The sequence below is a fragment of the Dasypus novemcinctus genome, chromosome 12 (genome assembly GCF_030445035.2).
Source record: "Dasypus novemcinctus isolate mDasNov1 chromosome 12, mDasNov1.1.hap2, whole genome shotgun sequence".
Lineage (NCBI taxonomy): Eukaryota > Metazoa > Chordata > Mammalia > Cingulata > Dasypodidae > Dasypus > Dasypus novemcinctus.
Genome location: NC_080684.1, coordinates 82,765,628 through 82,786,218, shown reverse-complemented (window position 1 = coordinate 82,786,218; position 20,591 = coordinate 82,765,628). Strand labels below are relative to the sequence as shown.

Genomic DNA, 20,591 nt, shown 5'->3' with positions numbered 1-20,591 from the left:
AACCCAAACAGTTCTCATTCCAGTTGACCTTCTTTTTTCACAGCTACAAGTGGCAATAGAATGCTTTGTGTCACTATATACAATACAAGACAACCTGAAGCTAAATGGATGCCCACTGCAGTGTCAATGGGTCCAGCTTCCCAATGTACGCCCTTAGCCGCAGCCCTGTCAAAAGGCATCTGCACCTCTGCCTCAATGCCAAGCATAGACCATCCAAGAATTTCCCTCATTTTGTACATTTTTACAAACTGTATATATGTACAGTTGATAGCAGGATTTCTAGCCAAAAACCATAGTGAACACCACCTTACAAATGAAAAACAAAAAAATGAAAAATGAAAAAATGCCAGAAACATCTTTAAATGCCTCGTCACACCAACAACAAAGTGCACAGAGGAGAACACGAGGGTGCCTTTTCATTTTTAAAATTTTGGAAATATGTCCAACTTTGATACAGTTTCAGGGTGCTCGCAATACCCATGGGTACTTCATGTAAACCACTGACAATCTCTAGAGCACTTTGAGAGCCTATAGTATGATGGATCCAGTTTTGCCATTAAACCTAATGAGGACAACAAGACACATCTCAAATAAGAAATGTGTCCATGATGGCACTCCCCTACTCTAAGGAATTCCCATGGAGACAGATCAACAGCTTCTCATTCATCCTCCTCCTTCTCCTCTTCTTCCTCTGCCTTTTCATCTTCCTCTTCTATGTTTTCATGGCAACTTTAGCAGAACCCATCAAACTTCCCTTTAGACTCATATCGGCGACATCCTTCTCATACTTCTTCAGCTTCACCGCCCTGTTGTTGTGAGGCTGCTTTCCCCTGTCACTCAGGTTGTTCCACATCTCACCCTGCTTTTTGGCCATATCTCCAATAGTGATGCCAGGGTTTGTGGATTTGATCTTGGGGCAGAATTCTGAACAGAACCAGAAGAATCCAGATGCTAGTTGTTTGGGGACATTAGGATCCTTCTTGCCTCACTTAGCTTGCCCATACTCCTTCCTTTCCCAATCATAGTGTACTTTTTCTGCCTTTGCCATCTCATCAAACTTGTATTTTTCCTTCCCAGACATAAGCAAAGAAATAAGCATGTATATTTACTATTTCCTAAGACATGGAAATGGACATGTCCACTTTAGAAAGATTCCAAGAGCAAGAGTTAAAATAGGTCTTTCTCTTTAATCTTAGTTTAAATAGGAAATGTGATTGTGTGCCCCATCTCCAAGGCATCACACGTTAGTGAAGGGTTTACTGCAGCTTCCATTACAGGGGAAGGGAGAGGGAGGGGCTGAATATATATACCCTTTCCCCAAATCACAGGAAAGTAACAGAATACAGATCATTTCCCTTCTGCCCTAAAAGGCTAGTTCTCCAGTAGAGATGTCCATCGCATGTGGTTCATCCACTGGAGGCTGTGATCCTGTGAATGTTCAAAACCAGAGCCAGGAGGGCACAAGTGACCTCCAAGGAGTCTGAAAACACTCCAAGGAATGTTTTCAGAAAGCAAACGATGATTTATCAAGTAGGGCCCAGCCTCCTTTTCCAAGTCTTTCACTGAGCTAATATGAACCTAGGTACTTGGGGTGAGGCATGAAGCTAAACCTTAGCAGATATGGTAGAATGTTTTGCCACCTTGAAAAATCATAGCTTTGAAGAACTATTAATGGCATATGAACAGTTTGTGATTTATTATTACATGAAAAAGTAACTTAGGAAGTGGCACATAAATTATGATTATTTTGTTTTTAAATTCACACATATAAATATTCACATAGTATGTAAACATATTTGGGTATATATACACTTAAAAAGAAAATACACCAAAATCTTGGCAGTGGTTACAAACATTCCAGTAGTGGAATACTATGCTTGATTTTTATTTTCTTCTTTATTCTGCCATGTATTCCCAAAACTTTCTACATGTACCCATGCTATAATTAGGGGAAGAATGAATTTCATGACTCTCAGTTAGGTGAAATTAGCAATAAAGAGTCTGTCTGCATTTTGGCCAGTTGACATGCCTGGCCCAGAAGATACCTAATATTTGTTTTGAATGCTGAAGACCTATGACTAGGCAGCATTTATCTGCTAGAAATCCCATCTGTCAAGATTAATTTCTGGCTGGTAATTGAGAGAACTAACTATAGGTAGAGCTAAGAAGATGTCAATGGGTTCTGTGAATATGCCCAGAATATTCTCATAGTTATTTTTGCTTCAAGACGTGGGTGAAGCAAGTTGTAGACTAGGCTTACTTACCCTAGGTCTTAAGAAACAAGAAGTACAAGCAAAATACAGCCAAAAGAGAAATGTCGCTTCTTTCTGGAGACCCCAGTGAAAAACCAGATTGAAAAATATTTTCCTTTGTCATCACACTCGCTATGGCATTGCCTGTATTTGTTTCGTGTTTGTTCCTTCTGACCTCCCAGTGAGAGAGAAGATGGAAGGAAAGAGTTGGCTCTGGTCATCCATTTTCAGTCTTATCTTATTCTTAAGGCATGAATCACCTTATCTTAAGGACCTTCCTCGCAGCTTCCTTTCTGTAAGGTAATCAAACCAACATTTTTCAAATGCCTAACCTATTCTAAACCTGGGAGGTACAAAGTCAAATGAAATTAGGGCCCTCAGGGCACGCAGTTAACTGGGGCAGTCCCCCTATAAAGAGAAAATCATCATAAAACAGAGTAGTAAGTAGAGCTAGTAGAGCTGTGTCCTCCATGACTGAGGGACCACAGAGGGGGATACCTAACTTAGCCTGGGGGTCAGGGAAAGGGATTCAAAGGCTCCTGAAGGATATAATGGGGAAGCTGCCATCTTAAAGCAGGATGGGAAATGGGTGCATTGCTAAGAACAAAGAACATTTTATAATAGAAAAAAGATTTGGCCATTTGGAATCAGTTGGGGGCTGATTGTTTGACTGAGTCCCCTGAGGTGAAAGCCAGCGCCTTGGCCATGCTTCCCTAAGCCAGAGCTGGTGGATTGTTGAGATGTGCTGCCTACTCTGTGGACAATGTGTTACTATTTAACATGACATCAGCTGTACGTGTATCTCTAAACTGAATCCTTACTTGACTGGGTGAAAGACAAGCTTCTAATCAGACTCCTGACGCTCTTGGGTGGAAAGGGACCCAAGGGTTACCTGGACCACCCCTTCTCCATGTCCTTTCCTCAGGGGCAGTGATGATGCATCACAGGGATTTCGTCCTCACAGGCGATCTTTCCTACGGTTTCTGTCCACCGACCCTGGTAGAGCAAAGCTCCTGAGGTTGCTCAGAGCCTGCCAGGCTCCTCTGCCCTGTGCACAGGCACAGCCCTTTCCTTCACATTTTTCATGGTAAGAGAAGGCTGACACAGGAAAAGGGAAAGAAAATGAAAATCTCAGGAGGTACCTCTGATGACCCTCTGGAAGCATTTGTAACATTCTGATCACACACGAGCCAACGAATAGTGAAGTTTGGGTTCTATAGGTTTCCCATCCTGCAGAATTGACACATCTGTTCCTTCTATTCCAGTCACTAAAATAGGCTGGTTATTTGGGTTTTGTTTTGTTTTTTATTCTAATGGAAATGGCTGCTAGACATATCAGGTTGGTCCACTCTTCCAAGCAGCCTCACAGCCTGGACCAGGAGGGCCCTCTCCCCCTCCCAGCTCACTTCCTTTTTTGTCATTTTTACCAGATGATGTGGAGGCTCGGGTCTGATGTACCTTGTCAGCCGTTTTGACAGTAATGGGTTAAACTTAGTAAACCCTCAAGTTTTAATGTTTAAGTGAACAAATGGACATTATTTATTCCATGACTCATTCCATAAAGGACTTAAAGCAGCCGACTTGAATAGGTCTGATAAAACTGAAAATACAGGTACCCAAGAATCTGAAATAGGAAAAATATAGGCTAAAAAGGAAAATTAACACCCAGAAAAAGGTTTTAACATCAACATGCAGACTACAAAGTTCTGCATAATTACAAGAGCTGAGCTGCAAAATTGATTCTGAGATTGTCAAGACAAATAGGCAAATAATTATTACAGGTTTTTGTTAGTTTTTTTTATAAAAAGTATACCTTTTCTTCTTGGAAAACAAAACTTCGCTGAGACTTAAGTGTGAAAGAACTTTTTGTTATGATCTCCATGAGGGAACATTGTACAGCAGCGTCTTTGGCAACGTTCCTACAATGAATCTCCCAAACACAAGACCTTTCTTAGAAGGTCCCTCAAGGAAACTGAGGGGTCTCACCAGCAACTCCTGGCAGCAGTGAGGCAGGATAGATCAGTGGCACAAAGCAATGACTAATGTGAAGTCACATCTGGGTTTGAATCCTGGCCCTGCCGTTTACCTGCTGTTTGAACTCAGGCAAGCTAATCACCTCTGTAATCCTGAGTTTCTCACAGGTAAAATGGGGATAATAGTTCCCACTCTATAAGGTTTTCGCAAGGATTAAATAATCCATATGAAGCACTGAGCTTGGTCCCTGGGAGGTAATAAGCAATATAACGCGGTAGTTGCTGCAGCCGTTGCTTCTGCAGGTGCTGTTAAGAAGGGAAATAATAGCTCCTTGTTCAAGTTCACAGTGGTCCGACTTTGTGCAGGGATGGAACCTAGCCAGGCTACAGGAATAGATTGACTGCACTTCCATAAATTGTCCACATGCAACTTTACTGTCAGCTGGGCTTAAGAAAGAAGGTAGGCTCTTTGCTCTGCCCTTGGAGAGGAGACTTGGGGGCTGCAGGTTAAAGGAAGAACTGGGTGTTTTAAAATTCAACTGAGCAGATGATGGAGTGGACAGCCAGTGTGAAAATGGAAGCACCTAAACAAAACTTCTGACCAAATGGGTGGCCAGCCCGCTGGAATGTGGAGGCAAGTGATGGCAGTGCCCGCAAGTGGGGCCTGGATCTTCCCTGGAAAGCAGTTCTCAGTTCTCTCAACCAAAAAAATGAAGAGGCACTCAGGACCCCAGGGTGGTGCCAGCAAAGAATGAATATGATTCTTTTGAACTAGAAGATTTTCTTTTGCTTTTAATTGTGAACAAAACTGTAAAGCTTTCTTTTTTATGATTGCAAAAATAATTCATCCCCATTTGAATAAAATTCAAAGCATACAAAGTATAAAGAAGACAGAAGTCACCCCCGATCCCAACATTGTGATAACAACTATTAAAATTAATACATACCACTTTTTTCTACGCACATATAAAAATAGATACCATATATGTGTAGGTGTAAACATTTCTCCATACAGTTCTCAACTAGTTTTTTAAAGTGACTCAGTTATCTTTTTAATTGACTGTCTAGTACTTCATTGTGTGGATTTATGTAGTAAGTTTTATTTAACCAATCCCCTATTAATGAAAATTTTAAACAACACTCCAGTGAATATTCTCACACATATGTCATTGAATCCCTGAGCCTAAAAGGTTTTCAGATGAGGAGTTTCAAGCACAGAAAACTAGTAATGCACCCATTCATTTGTATAAATTAAGTACCTGGGGTGGTCAGAGCTTTTCCAAGGGTGAAGATTGTCTACCATCCCGGATGCAGTTTTTCCAGTACCAAATTGATGAATGTGCTGGGTACAGCCTCAGTGACTAGGGCGCAGGGGGACGTTGGGGACCATCACTTCATCTCTCCACAAGCCTCCTTTGGAACTAACAAGAGACGTGGTGGATCCCTTCCTTCTCCCACATCCTTCAGTGGGCACTTACTGAACACTCTCTAGAGGCCAGGCACTGGAGACAGAGTCCTGACCCCTGGACGGAGCTCAGTACAGTCAGGGTGATGTTAAAGTGCCCTCCCGGCTGCCTGGAGGAGCCCACAATCTGGTAATCAGTTCCACCTTGCCAGCACATGTCTCCAGTTTTCTTAAGAAAAACAAGTTCTGTATCCCCTGATCTAGCTTCCTGGCATGATGGCTCGTTAAGTTCCTCTAATGTAGCCGTTCTTAATCCACAGATCAAAACCGCTGGGGGGGAGGGAAGGGAAGGGCTTTCCAAGGCCAGGAGTTTTAAGTCGCCTTCCCCAGACATGGCCAAACGTCCCCTAGGAGATTGAGGACTCCCTGCTTCTCTCTTCAAGAGCCTCCTCTGGACATGGGGTATGGCCTCATGTCCCTCTCAGCTTCACCAGAGCAAGCCATGAGTTGGGAACCCCTGTCTTGGTGGTTCATGTCGAATCATAAAGACACTCTACTCAGACGTTGCCTCTCAGTTGGCTCTGGCAACTTCCATGGCCTTTTGTTCCCTCATCCCAACTTCATTATTTAATTTTTAAACACATTTTTAAATGTTTACAGAAGACTTTTACTATATCTCAGGTCTAGTTTTAAGGGGCAGTGGTCTATCAGACCACCTGCATTCAACACGAAGCTCAGCTAAGTGCTGGCTTCCTGAGCAAATTCTGACCCTTAACCTTTAACCTTTCTGACCCTTAAATAGCTCATGTGCAAAGCAGGAATAATGGGCCTAGGATTATTAGGCCACCGTGTTTAGAATTTAATGAGATAGTCCTCGTAGAGCATGGTGCATGCCACGCAGAAAAGAATAGATGTTAGCTGACATTAACATTAGTTTAAATACTATTGATTCATGAAATATTCTAGTAAGGTGGGTACTGCATGTTATTATCCACATTTTACAATAAGAAAACTGAGGCTCAGAGCATGCTGCTCTTTTCATTAATCTCTCCCCCACCTCTGCCACACACACACACACACACACTCTACCTTCTTTCACTGATGGGCTAAGGCAGAAAATACTCAAGGCCGATTGCCAGAGTAAGTGTGGTCCTAGGCAAGAGACTCATGCTGGAAACACCTCAACAAGTATCTTCCAATAAGCTGTGCGAGGCAAAAGGAGCCAAGGTCGGAGAAGGTCGGTGGTTACAGCGTTGGAGAGATCTGAGGGAATGAATGTGAAGCTAAACGAGTTGGAATTTAAGCCCAAGGGACGTAGTAACTGGAGATGAGAGAGTGTCGTTGCGCTGACTGAAAAGGACATTCCAGCTCTGGTTTGGGCTAGCCGCAGCATATGTGAAGGAACACCTGCATGCTTACTGGGACCCCGTAGCTTAGCTAGGGTGAGCCGCACACCTCAGCTAACCTCCTCCTGGCCAGGGCTGGGGGCGATGGCTTGGGGAGTGGCCCCGGTCACTGAGTGCTGTTCATATGTTCCTCACAGCCTTCGGCCAGTGGTTCCTTTTCATGCTCCCTGAACTGGGGTCAGCCTCCTTCGGTGTGTCGTGGTGTTCCAGTTCTCTGTTGTCACATAACAAACCATCCCAAAATTTAGTGGCATAAAACATCCATTTTATTATGTACCCAATTCTGTGAGTCACAAAGGCGAGCAGGGCCCGGGAGTTCTTTGTTCTTCTCCACTCTGTTCTGCAGTGTCTGGGGCATCAGCTGCATGGCTTAAATGGTTGGCGATACTGGGACAGCTCAACCGACTGGGGCCCTGGGACTTCTCCATGTGGTGCCGGCTGGAGCTGAAATGTCTGGGATGGCCTCTTTGCTTCCATGCCTGGAGCCTGGGCTCGGCTGGCAGGAAGGGCTGTTTCTCTCCAGGCAGACTCCCCGAGTGACTAGCTTGGACATCTTCACTGCCTGGTGATCTCGGGGCAGTCAGATTTTCTACACATGGCTGGTTTCCTCCAGAATAAGGCCCAGGCAGAAGCTGCAAGATTTATTATAATCTAACATCATAAGTCCCAGAATGTCACTTCTGCCCATTCTACTGGCAGCAAGTCACTACAACCAACCCAGAGTCAACAGGGGACTGACGTGTGCACAGGCAGGGGAAGAATGAATGACAGCCTCCTGGACACGGGCCACCACCCGGGCGGAGGGCTAAGAACGCGGGCTTTTGAGTCACAGGCATTGGCTCATATCACAGCTCTGAAGCTTTCTAGGTCCGTGGCATCGGGCCAGCTGGGACAGGCACCACAGTCACTGGGCATGAACCAGATGCTCCTGATGGCTCAGTGCCCTGGGGCTCTCCCTCAATTTCCTTATCTGTAAAATGAGCATAATGACATGCTACTGCGCGTGATTGCGGTAAGACTTAGATGAGATGAGTATAGCGCTTGGCCCAGTGCCAGTGCCTTTTTAAGTTCTTACTTGCTGGTAGCTGTAGTAATAACTGGTATTGTTAAATATGACTCCAGCTTGTCCTTGGCCTATTCATTCATTCAGCAAACATTTACTGAGTGCCTGCAGTGTGCCAGGCACAGTACCAGGCATTGGCCTCCCCACAGGTGCCAGGATATGGCACAGAAGACAGGGGCCAGTTGAGCTTTCAGACTCTTTGTGTGGCGTTTCTGGCTTTGAGTGGCAGACGGCATCATTGGACTAGGCAAGCCTGGCTGGAGGAGTAAGCAAGGGCTTTTCACCTTTGCCTCTCTCATATTACAATGTTATTTTCCAGCTTTTCCTACTAAAGTCTTCTGCTCTCACAATAACTGCTCTCTTCCCCTTTTTAATAGTGAGGCGGTTACTAGGAGACACAGAAGAAATGAGCCTGCAAATGGGACATCATCTTCTGTTCCACACACAGGTGTGTGTGTCCTCAAGTCCCCTCTGCTGAGCCTCTGGTCCCCAGGGCCATGGCACGTGGAGCTGGCGACACAGCACTCAGCATGCAAACGCCCCCAGCCACAGGGTGCTCCTCCCTGACACCCAGGGACGAAACCTCAGACACGGAGGTGACAGGAAATACAGGAAAGATAACAATGCCCTACTCTTACCATAGCAATTCATAAAGGAAGAACACTCTAAAGCATGTTAAAAATAAAATGGAAAGCCGCATGTTAAGAACGCGATCCAAGCCAGGAGAGGCCACTTGGCAGGAAAGCTTTGACTCTGTGTCTCATTTGAGCAATTCCCTCACACTAGGAACTAATTTAAAGTGAAAAGGCAAAGTTTCCAACCTTTCCAACCCTTTTAGGCTTTCCATAATAGTCATGTGAAAAATCTCACTCGCTCAAATGAGCATCTTTGACTTTCACTTGAAGACACTGAGCTTTCAGAAAATCTCACTTCCAGCAACGTGTGGAATGATAAAAGGAGTTCACACTTATTAAGCACCACTGTTCCGGCATCTAAGGGCTGCATGTTATAGAATCACCCATCCTCACACCTGATGCTTTCCCTTAGTCTGCTTCCCACCCAGAGCACAGATGTCTGCTTCTTATCCCCAGCACATGGACATCCGCCATCTCCCATAGTCATGGCGAACCGGAGCAAGAGCCTGCGGCTTCACCTTGAGTCCACTTTTCACAGGGACCCATCTGAGCACTAAGAGGCAAGGCTGACAGTGATGTGAGCACCCGGTGTAGGCAGTTGAAAGGGATGAGCCTTCTTTGTGCAGCGACGGTCAGAGATGTCTCCCAGTCCTCCTCCACTATCATTTGTTGGTGCATTACTAATTTACTAGTCTGACTCATCCTTGGAGGCAAACACAGGCTCAGTGTTCACTGCACGGAAGTGCTCAGCTTGCTGTGTGAGTTCAGTGTCTCCAACAAGCAGACATCTGTCTTGTAGGGCCATTATTTCTTAACAAGTAGCTCAAAGGAGACAGACACGTCCTTTGTCAAACCAGCTCTCAATCACAGAGGCATTTTTCCCACTTGACTTTAACCATGACAATCTGGCATTGATCTAAAATTTGACCAGTCCAGAAACCCATGGGTCTCTTCCACGTAGCTTCCAAAGATGAAGACCATCCTGTTTCTTCCTATCCATCCTCACCAAGGGAGAGCAATTCCAAACAGTTCTCCCCGGAAACCAGGCAGTGTGCTTGATTGCAGTGGAGATGGGTAGAGAGGAGAGGGCAGAGTTGCAATAGAAGCACATGCAAAATGCTACTTCTGTGATTTTGAAAAACCACGTGCAGACATTCTAGGCATTCACCACACCTGTTCTCAGCTGGTGCAGTGAGTTTACAGAACGTGTCTTGTGTCTGTGACCAAAATGCATCCACTTCTTCGAAGCCCTTTGACCCCAGTGAAATTGTGGAGACCCTGCCTCATGCTGGTCAGAAAATGCCCTACTTTGGTTGAGGGGACTAGACGGAACTGTGCTTGGAAGAGAAGGCAGAAATCAAAGATGTGTATCTGGAGAAGAGATGAAAAGAAAGAAAGAAATCATCTTGAGAAAAGGACTGATTGAGGGTCCGAAGAAAAGGGCCTTCCTCCTGGGCACTGCCTGGCATGGCATCCTGGCCTGGCAGAATCTCCTGTCTCTTGCTGACTTGATGATAAAATATAGAGTGGGCCCACAGGGAGAGCAAAGCCTCAAGAAATAGATGGATAATCGGCTCTGCTTGAGCACTGTTTTTGCATGCTTGCCGCTGTAGCCGTGAGATGCCGCAGCAGCATGACTAATGCCTCTCTCCTCAGCCTAAATTAGATTCTGATTGTGTTCCGTGGATGTTCACTGAATCACAGATGTTTGAGGTAAAAAGACCCAAACTTCTCAGGGACACCTCCTGTGGAGTGTGTGGGATCCTCCTCTCAGGCATGGCTGAGGCATTCTCAGAACTCAGCTGAAGGACCAGAAGTTACTCCTTCCCTTCCTCGGCCTCGAACCAAACTAGTTACCCTCGAAGGGAGGGGCGGGGGAGAAGGGCTGTGGGGTAGAAAGGGGCACTGGCTCCTGAGCAGGGCTGAAAGCGTGTGTGTCACCTCAGTGACTAAGGGCTCTTAGACAACCTAAATAGGACTCCGAGTGCCCGTTTTTCACAAATTTCCACTGAAGAGCTGCTACAACAGGTGGGGTAGTTCAAGGTCCTCAGCAGCTCTCCTCCCAGTGTTCCTCAGCCCTTTGACTCACTCTGATTTGCAGTGTGCCCATGGAGAATGCTTTCTTGTTTTTCTTGCAGAACTTAGCCTACGAAATCATCCTAACACTGGGACAGGCATTCGAAGTCGCCTACCAGCTAGCCCTACAAGCAAGAAAAGGGGGACACTCCTCCACACTTCCAGAGAGCTTTGAAAACAAACCCTCCAAACCCATCCCCAAGCCCCGCGTCAGCATTCGCAAGTCGGTGGTAAGTAGGAAAGATGCAGGCGGTCTGAAAACCTTGAGCGGGAGGGCAAGGGGGTAGCTAGCCAGGTTCCTGTGTGGTATGGGGCCATGTACTCCAGGACCTGCCTGTCTCTTTCCCTTGGTCCCCTCCTGGCATGTGCCCGTCATCGTCATAGTCCGGTTCTGGCAAAGCCTTGGGGCACCACCTGCCCCAAGCTGGAGGCTCCAGAGAAAAGTCCACTTTGTCAAACTCTCCCCTGCAGCCACCTCTGTGAGGGGGTAACTGGGTACTGCTGCTGGCCTCAGTGAATCTTCCCTGAAGGTCTAGGAAATCTTGGGAGCCACATTCCCTGAGGCCTTGGGCTGCCATGCCACCCCAGGGCACAACCGCTCACAAACCCACGGCCTCTAGAGAGGTTTGCACAGGTTTGCAGTGAAGTTGCCCCTCGTAGGGTAGGCTAGGTGCACAGGCTGGGTGCAGGTCCCAGCGAGCCACTCTTCGGTGTGGGAGGCCTGCGCCGTGGCGCCGCGTGCTCTCTGGCAGCACAGCTCCCGCGGAGAGGTGACTGTTGAGGAGGTGCGGCCACTCCTTCTCGTCATCTGCCTTCCTCCAGGAATTTCCTCCCCTGCCCTCCTACGAGCTCTGTAGACATCCTGTCCTAACCAGCTTTCAGGACTTCAAAGCAGCCTCCTCTGGTAGTAGCAGTACCCAGAAGCTGGAAGGTTCCCAAGCAGTTTCCCATCTGGGTTCTGCTCCAGCTGCTCTACGGCCCCCTGGAAATTCTGGGACTCCGGCAGGGACGCAGGCATCCCCCAGAACGCACCACTCACATGCCTGTGGCTGCTTCCATCTACCTCTCTCTGTCTCCGCACCTTCCACCCCAGGGTCCTGGGGGAAAGGAAGATTCTTTAATATTTGCAGAGAGGCCTCTCCCTTATGAGCCATGTGCCTTTTTGCTTCCAGTCTTCTTTTTGGCCCCAACTCCCATTATCCCTGTGGGCAACTTCAGCCTCCTGGAGGATGATCCCTCCAGCATCTGGCCTCTCTATTCCTTGACAGCTCAATCCGGGGATCTTTTCCTCTCACCTCGTGCCCATGCTGCTGACCTTATCATTACCGTAGTTGTGCCTCCTCTCAAAATCGTTCTTTCAGGCACCATCCCCTGACCCCCTGCCTCCCGCCTGGCACCTACTCAACCCCCTGGCTCCCAGTTCTTTCTCTCCAGTCCTGACCCATCCCCAGAACACAGACTTAAGGGCTCCGTTTCCTCTTTAACACTTCCACTTTGATATGTAACAGACATCTGAAGCTTAATAATGTCCAGAACAGAATTCTTGATTTTCCCCTTAACGGTGCTTCTCTCTTGATCTTCCCCACCTCAGTAAATGGTACAAACCATTCGCCATGTTACTAAGGTCCAAATCTAGACGTCATCCTTCATTCCTGGGTCCTCCTGACGTCTACACCCATCCCATCAGCCAATCCGTTCCTCCACCTCTAAAGCATGTCTCAGGTTCGCCTGCTCCTCTCCTTTCCCAGTCATGCTCCTAGTCCAAACTGCCATCACCTCCCACCCCAACCACATCTCTTAACAGACTCCCTTCCTCCACTGTGGTCCCCTGATGTCCTCTCCCTACACAGCAACCAGTGACCTTCTTAAAACATAAATCAGATCTTCACAGCTCCTTCCCCATAACTTAATTTCCTACCACACTCTGACGCTCGGGCCTTCCTTGTTTCTCCAACACACAAAGCTTGCTCCTACCAGAGGCCTTTGTCGGTCGTGTCTTCTCCTCCTGGAACCCCACCCCACCCCCACCGACTTTGCATGGCCCACTCAGTCTTGTCATTCAGGCTCCAGCTGCTTGCAGAGGGGCCTCCGCCCGCCGAATCTGAAGAAGATTTACCTGCTTTCGGTTCTCTGCAGAGCATTTATTCATGGAGATTTTTTTACTTACCTGCTTGCTTATTGTCTGCCTTTCCCGCAGCAGTGTGAGTGTCATGTATTCAGGGGCCAGCAGGGCCCAGCCCATAGCACGCGCCCAGTGAATATCCGTGAGTGGGTAAATGAGGGCCTGTGGGAGGATTTAATAAAGATAGCTTCATGAATGATTAGGCCGGGAAATGTCCAGGAATTTTCAGAATGTTTTTGGAATTGTCCCTTGGACTATGGTATTCATTTTCCGTGGGGGCTGGATAAATCTATGCACGGCGGGTGCCTCCATCCAACTTGACTGTGCTTCCAAAGGAGCACAAAGGTCGGGTGTCAAAAGGGCTCGTAGTCATCTACAGGCTTTGCTGGGAAATTGGAAAACATACCAAGAGTAACACGGAGCTCTTTCACCCGCCTCCAGATCCTGCCCTCACCTGGAGTCAGTGTCCATTTCCCTTACTGTTGAGAAACAGTCATGGTTCCTGAAAACACTCAAAGTCCTCCCCACAGCCTCGCTGCGATAATTTAAAACCCGTGAAAAGGCAGCAGATGGGCACCTCTGGCAGGCTGTGAAGCTCACAGCACACCCTGAGCGTAGCAGGTGTCCAAGGGCAGGGGCAGAGGTGCAAACACCAAAAGATGATGCAGTTATTGGGTGAAAAATTCACCCCGGGCCTTTCCTTCCCCAGGAATGACCTGCTTTACTCTGAATTATGGGGACTGAACCATTTTATAGCCTAGCTGGGTTTCTTCAAAGCTTCACCCTCAGCTCTCTCCCCTCCCACCTCCCACCTCCCACACAGTCTGCAGTCAGACCCTCCAAGGCCCTCTCTCTGGCCTCTGGGACTTTGCACATGCTGTTCCTCCTACCGCAGATCCTGCCTCCTTCCGCTTCACCAGGCAAACTTTGGCTTGTCCTGGAGCTCACTAATTAATTTATTCAACCAGTAGTTACTGTGTGCCTGCTAGTCACTGCGTTGCCAAGAGTGCTTCTAAGTTCTGAGGAAACAGCAGTGAGCGAAACAGGCAAAATCCTGCCTTGGTAAAAGGCGGGTGACCAGAAAGGCAGGAAAGAGCACAGACAGGTGGCGCCATAGGTCGCCGCAGGGATTTTGAGTTTTATTCTGAGTTTGATGGAAACCACGGGAGGGCTGCGAGTCAGCAGTGACATGACCTGATTCACCTCCTCCAGGAAGCCCCCTTGGCCCAATGACATGGGGGCCGGCGAGGTCCTGTGGGCTCACAGACCCCCTCCCGTGTCCCTTCTCAGAGGGACTGAAATCTGCTTCTGTGCCTGCTCCCACCTGGGCTGTGTGCCCCGAGGGCGAGAGCTGTGTCTCATTCACTGTGGATCACACATCCAGTTCCTGCCTTACTCAGCGCCTTCTCTGCACACAGCCCATGTGCAGTAAAAGTGTGTCAAAAGAATGATCAAATGATGCTCACATCCCAGCACTCGCGAGGTGCTGCCTGGGCGCCCCGGGTCCTGATGCCAGGCTAGGCTGCAGGCTTGCGCGCCCCTGCAGGTACCGTATAACGGGCATCAGCCTTTTTGTTTTAAAGCAGATCGACCCCTCTGAGCAAAAGACTCTGGCCAATCTGCCGTGGATTGTGGAGCCAGGACAAGAAGCCAAAAGGGGAATTAATACCAAGTATGAAACCACGATTTTCTGATACTCGCCCCGTCCTCCCGTCCTTGCGGTGCCTTGCACGCCAAGCAGTCCCGGAGCAGGTTCCTTCGCGCCTCCGTTTCCACCCAGCCCAGGAGGAAGACTGCTCTGTTTGTGTGGCCTTGTCATGGGCGAAAGGCCGCTGGCCATTCGTGGGGAAGTTCTTTCTGCACCAGTGACAGATAATGCAACCAAGGCTTTCCATTCGCAACCCCTGAGAGGCGTGGGTTGACTTGAGTTTTCGCGGACACTCCCAGCTCCCCCCCCACCCCCACCCCAAGGTACTAATCATGACTGCCGCAATTCTTGCTTTGCTTTATTTGGGGAGGATACCTTTAAAAAGATTAAAGGGGATCTCTAATACTGCCTAAAAATATTAAAATCTTGGATTTATTTTTCACTGTCAGCAGTTTTGAAGATAAAATCAGAACAGAACTACCCCCACAGAGCATCTGTAAAATCATTGTATCACTGAGTATTGTTTAATGCAAAAAGAGAAAAACTATATCCCCATGATCACTGAGAAATTCTGTATGCCACTTTCTATATTTGTGGATTTTATATGTGGTCAACTATATCGGATAAAGACAACCTTTAAATCTAATGATTGATTCAAAATTTAATTAAGAATGATTTTTAAAAAAGAAGGATTTATTATGCACAGAAAAATGTGTCTTGTACTAAATATTTTTATTAAAAGAATGTTTCATTAATGCATTGACAAGAAAACTAGGTTGGTTGTGAAGGATGTTTTGGGTTTCATTTCAAATAACTCAGTTTTTACTGCTACTTCCAAGAGGACTGGCTCAGTTGTGGCAAAATACTGATGATGCTCACCAGAGCAGGAGAATTGGGCAAGTCAACTGGTGTTGAACCGAAAGTGCTAACGCAACCATAAAGCCTGCAAAGATTGTTTTTTTAATCTTCACAGTGTTTTAAAGAACATGTTTAAAAAATAACCTAGGGCTCCTGCTGTCAAGATTTCTGTCACAGAAACCTTGTTTGAGTTTGAAAAAGGTGTTAATAAAATTCTATTGCAAAAATTTTTTTCTAGAAAAAAATAAATAGAAAAAAAAAGAGAGAGAAGAAATTCCAAAGTAATAAAATTCTTTTCTTGAAACAAAAAAAGTTAAATGTTTGCTTACTATTTGATTAAATAAAATTTACTTACATTTCTTTAAGGTATTTTAATTTTTTTAATGTCTCTGTGGAGTATTTGTATGATACCATAATGTATATTTATGTAGAATCAAATTATATAAACAGTACCAATATCATTATAGAAAAAATAACATTTTAACATATATTGTTCTAAACGATCATATTGTGAATCATTTTTGAAGTTCATTATAGAGATATTGATAAATTGTGGGACCGTCTTAATGTCTTTTTATTAATAATTATTTTAAACCTAACTGAGATTATCATTTACCTTCATCAGTTGGTGAGTTCTGAAGAATAACTAAATTTTATTTCCAACTGACATGTGTGTATGGTTTTAGTTCAGTGTTGAAAAATTTTAATACAATATTAAATTACTTGAACGGAATAGTTCCTTGTATATATATTTTGCCTATTCACTGTTGATATGTATGTAGTACATTGAGAGTAAAATAACACTAAAATATGGTACCAAAAGGAAATTGTATAGGAGCAAAGTAAATAGTAGCTTCACTGAAACAGAAACAAATGTGTAAATATGCTTGGGCTTCCAGTTATAAATTTTGTAATTTTTGTCATTATTTATATCCTACCAAAAAAAAGCACACAAAATAAAACAGAAGTTGTACAGCCACTGGTGCTTGGCATGGTTCTGTAAGCACCTCCCCGCTTCCACTTAGGAGCAGAAGCAAAGACCCAGCCTTCTCAGTGTCTGGAGTTAAGGGATCTTTAATTGGCAAAGTTATGGAGAAAATAGGCTCATTTCCAAGTTCAACCAGTCTGAGAAAGTCACACTGACCTTTGAAGCTTGAATTTCAGCCAAAAAGACCCACATCTTTTTTCATTTTAAAGTGAGTTGTAAGGAGAAGCTGTCAAAAATAGAAATTTCTAAAAGAACCACCAAAATGGTTTGTTTTTATAGAACAGCAAAGATGTATGTTCTACATCCACAGACGCAATCAGTCCTCTTATATTCCCAAAAACACATGCACCAGTCATAGGTCAGGTGATAATGGGGCCCTGTGAGAGACACACCAGGAAGGTCAAGAATCCCATTCTTCATCCTGAGACCTTCAGGAGAAAATCTCCTCGCAGCTGGATCCAAATCTGTTACTTGCAGAAACCCATGCCCAAGCCATCTCTAGGCACTCCCGCCTGACATTGCAGAGGGCAGGCATTCAAACCCTAAAGCGCTAACGCCAGCCTGCGCTGGGGCGAGATGCACTGAGGCAGAAGGGCAGGCTTCCTGGAGGCACGTTTGGCCTGGGATTTTAGATGGTATGCTTTGGGCTAGTTTAGCCCCTTTTTACCAAAAGGTGAGCAGTCCTCTTGCACCTCTGAGGAACAAATGCTTATTTGTTTCAGTTAGGGTCCCAACATGAAGCAGATGGCCCATTCCAATTGGGACTTTAATAAATAGACTCTTTACATATTTTGGGGGCATCAGGTAGGGAAACCAGGGGGGCAAAAGGGCAGAGCAGGAACCCTGGGCTAAGAATAGCCACACTTGACCTCAAGAGGCATGGGGAAGGAGAAGGCTGAGTGGAGAGGGCCTGACCCCCTGCCCTTATATTCCACCCTCCACCCCGCATTATCTGCACTCCATGGGAATATTGCAGGTACATATAATGTTATATACCAGGAAACAGGCTTAGATAAAGAACACGTGGGTGGCCAAACTCTCAAAAAAATCAATAAAAATTCATACTCGGACCCCAAATAACATTGCCTCTAAGCTATTTCTAAGAAGAAATGAAAATTTGATAAGTGGTCTAGCCTCCAAAGTTCTTACTTCTGCAGAATTGGAATATAATGACTGTGTTCAGAAATCTATGTGAAATAAAGCTTTTTTTAAAAAAAGACATTAAAATTTTAAGTTCTCTTTTTATATAGGTAAGTCATTGTGTATATTTTCCCATAACAAGCATCTGCCCAACCCAGCATCTGCCTGCCCCCACAACAGTCTTGCCTCCCACAGAAACCAGTTCCAAAGAGGGCTGAGAGCAGGTATGAATCCGTTTAGGCCTGTTGCCCAATCACCATCCTGCACATGGTGTGATTCCGTTAAATACCTATCAATCAGAACTTATTTTTGTGGTAGAACTAACCCTAAGACACTGGTACTGACCTGGGAATGCCAGTTCCATTTTGTTTCCTGTCCTCTTCATCTCAAGTCAAGCTAATTATTGACAACTCAATCTGTGCTCAACATGGTGCCATTTTATTTAGAATTTCTTATGCAAAGATGAACATTCTAAGCATATTGCACTGTGTGTGTAACTCCTGAAGAATCATAGCTACAAACTATGTATCAACAAAGTTTTTTTTTTTCCTCCAAAACCGCAGAGACCTGTATTTGTAAAAGCTTTATGGACTTTTAACTTCCCAAGAGTAGTTAATGACAAGTGAAGTAAAGACTTCTACGTACTTTAGCCTAAAATAGAGATTCTCCAAATTAACAGCCCCAGTGGGGTATCCCCAGCAGAAGGTGGCAGGTAGCAGGGGTCCTTAATTGGTCAGAACATAGACTTCACGGGCACAGAGAAGCTAATGGGCACCTTATAAGTCCTGCCATTGAAACATTGCTAAGGTATATGTCATTGCTGCATTAAGAGCAAACTGAGATGGAGTCAGCTCTTACGACCCAAGTCAGCACAAAACATGGCAATAAAACCCATTAAAGCAATCCATGTTCAATACCCAATTTAATTGTCCTCTGCATGTCTCAGTGCCTCAATCAAGCATCCCAACAGCTGGTCCCCTGAGAGCCATGTACACGGCTACAGCTCTCCCTCTCAAGTGGCAATAAGATACGTGGTGAGGGAATTCAAGGAGCCTCCAAGTAAGAAGCAGCATCAGCTGTTTTCTGACATTTGAGAGGGCTGATTTCTTTCCACTTCTAAAAAGTGCATGCTCGGTTTGCTGAGAGAAAAAGAAATAAATCCAGTGTTTTAATTGTTGCGTCAGGGGAGACTGGGAAAGAAGAAAGTCACAAGAAGAGATTAGGGAATCCCACTTTAGCAGGCCATTTCTGGGGTGTGGGTTTTTGGGGGAGAGCCTCAAATCACGTCAGGGTCAAGCAGGTGATATAAATGAATGGATGAGGCCTGTGATGGACCACAGAGCACATGCCTCAACTAAGGGAGATGCTGCCACTCAGTTCCTGCTGGTTGCTGGCAGGCAGAAAGAAGACCTCATGTTCATGGATTTTCTAAGAAATCTGGAATTTTAAATGGAATCACTTGATTTTGAAATGTTGGCCACAAATGCAGTTTTTAAAAATAAGTTGTGAGTCAAACAAAACCTATCTGTGGTCTGGGACCGGGCATCACTTGTTTGTGAACTGTTTTTGTATCTTTTTGGACTTCTGGGATTCCACAAAGCTTTGACTCCCTCACAGCTGACATCCAGTTACTTATCAGAAAGAGAACAGAGGTGGCTGAGGTGGGAAGGTGGAGGATGCAGGAGTCGCTGACATTTGTCGAATTGCTCTTTTATAGCAGGTGGTTTATGGGAGTATCAGTTAGGAACTGAATGCAAGGACTAGTAGCAAAGACTGGAAATAGTGTCTTATGGAACAAGAGGTTAGAATGGTACAGGACTGGAACAGTAGCTCTATAATTGTCAGCAAAGTCCCACTCCTTTTATATTTCCATTCTGCCTTGTGACTTCCAGTCTCAAGTCACCTCATGATCATAAAATCGCTGCTGGTGCATCAGCCAGCACATCCTCATTCCAGCCAGGAAGAAAAAGAAAGGATAGGAAGGATCAAAGAGCTCCTACTCCTAACAGCCCAGCATCCTTTTAAGAGCATTCTTGAAAGTTCCACTCCACACCTTCCACTTATATCTCATTGGCCACCCCTAGATAGGAGATTGGAAAATTTTGCTGCTGTTGTTGTTGCTTTTAGATGAGCACAGTGCAGCCTCCAACAACAAAGGAGTTGTTAGTGAGGAAAAGGAGGAGACCGGATATTGGGGGAGGCCACTAGCAGTGTCTGTCACTGTGGCACTCATCCCAGCACTAAGTAAGCACATGCAGGTAAGACGCTTGGAGAGAGAAAGAAGTGACTGTAGAAGGAACTCATGATAATCCTGGCAGAGGTGCTCTATAATTAACTACCAATCCAAACAGGAAAGAGTCCCCAAGCTGTGTTAAAGTGCATACCAAACACCTGTGCTACCCAGCAACACTCCTGAGCGCGTCACAGGAAGAGCGAGCAGGTGTAAAGGAGCCTGCTGCGTAAGCAGACACCACGGTGAGGCTGGCTGGGGTGTGGGAGTGGAACTAACAATGACTTGGTCAGGCAGCAAGGGCCGGAGCAGGGGGCGCCAGTTCTCTATCTCGGCTGCACAACTGGAGTTCCCTGGGGAACTTGAAAAATTACTGATACCTGGGTTGCGTCTCCAGAACTCTGAATTAATCAGTCCAGGGGAGACCTGAGTTTTGGGGAGTTTTAAAGTTCCCCAGGTAATTCCAGGTGCAGCAAAGTGTGAGAAGCATCACTCCTGGTGCCTCAGGCCCTGCAGATCCCCTGAGAAGCTGGGCAGCCCACATCAGAGGCTCCCTAGGAAGAAGATCCGGGAAGGGATTCAACATTTGCAGAAGGTGGCACAGTTGGAAAGTTAGTGTAGCCAGGATTTGAACTGAGAGCCACTGGACAGTCAAGGCCACATGGTTGCTGCTGTAAGCACTGGCCAGAGAAGCAAACCCAAGTTCTCCCTTTCTTCACTCCCAATCCCTCCACAGGCTTATGTTCCAGCTCAAGGGGAAATGAGACCTTTCCTCTAGAGGAGGTCTGTCTCCTG

At 45.9% G+C, this 20,591-nt stretch overlaps 1 protein-coding gene across 9 annotated transcripts in view; it reads left to right on the top strand.

Moving 5' to 3' along the window:
• ANKS1B (ankyrin repeat and sterile alpha motif domain containing 1B) overlaps window positions 1-16,417 on the top strand; it is a 1,292,741-nt gene extending 1,276,324 nt beyond the window's left edge. For 5 of the 9 annotated variants that reach the window (XM_058308590.2, XM_058308586.2, XM_058308587.2 and 2 more), the window contains 2 exons: window positions 10,873-11,040; window positions 14,516-16,417. In XM_058308590.2, coding sequence (XP_058164573.1) covers window positions 10,873-11,040; window positions 14,516-14,626 — 279 coding nt within the window. In that variant the 3' untranslated portion in view covers window positions 14,627-16,417. Of the gene's footprint in view, window positions 1-10,872; window positions 11,041-14,499 lie in introns of all 9 variants that reach the window. The other 4 variants (XM_058308588.2, XM_058308585.2, XM_058308584.2 and 1 more) reach the window with 2 other exon arrangements.
• The last annotated feature ends 4,174 nt before the right edge of the window (window positions 16,418-20,591 follow it).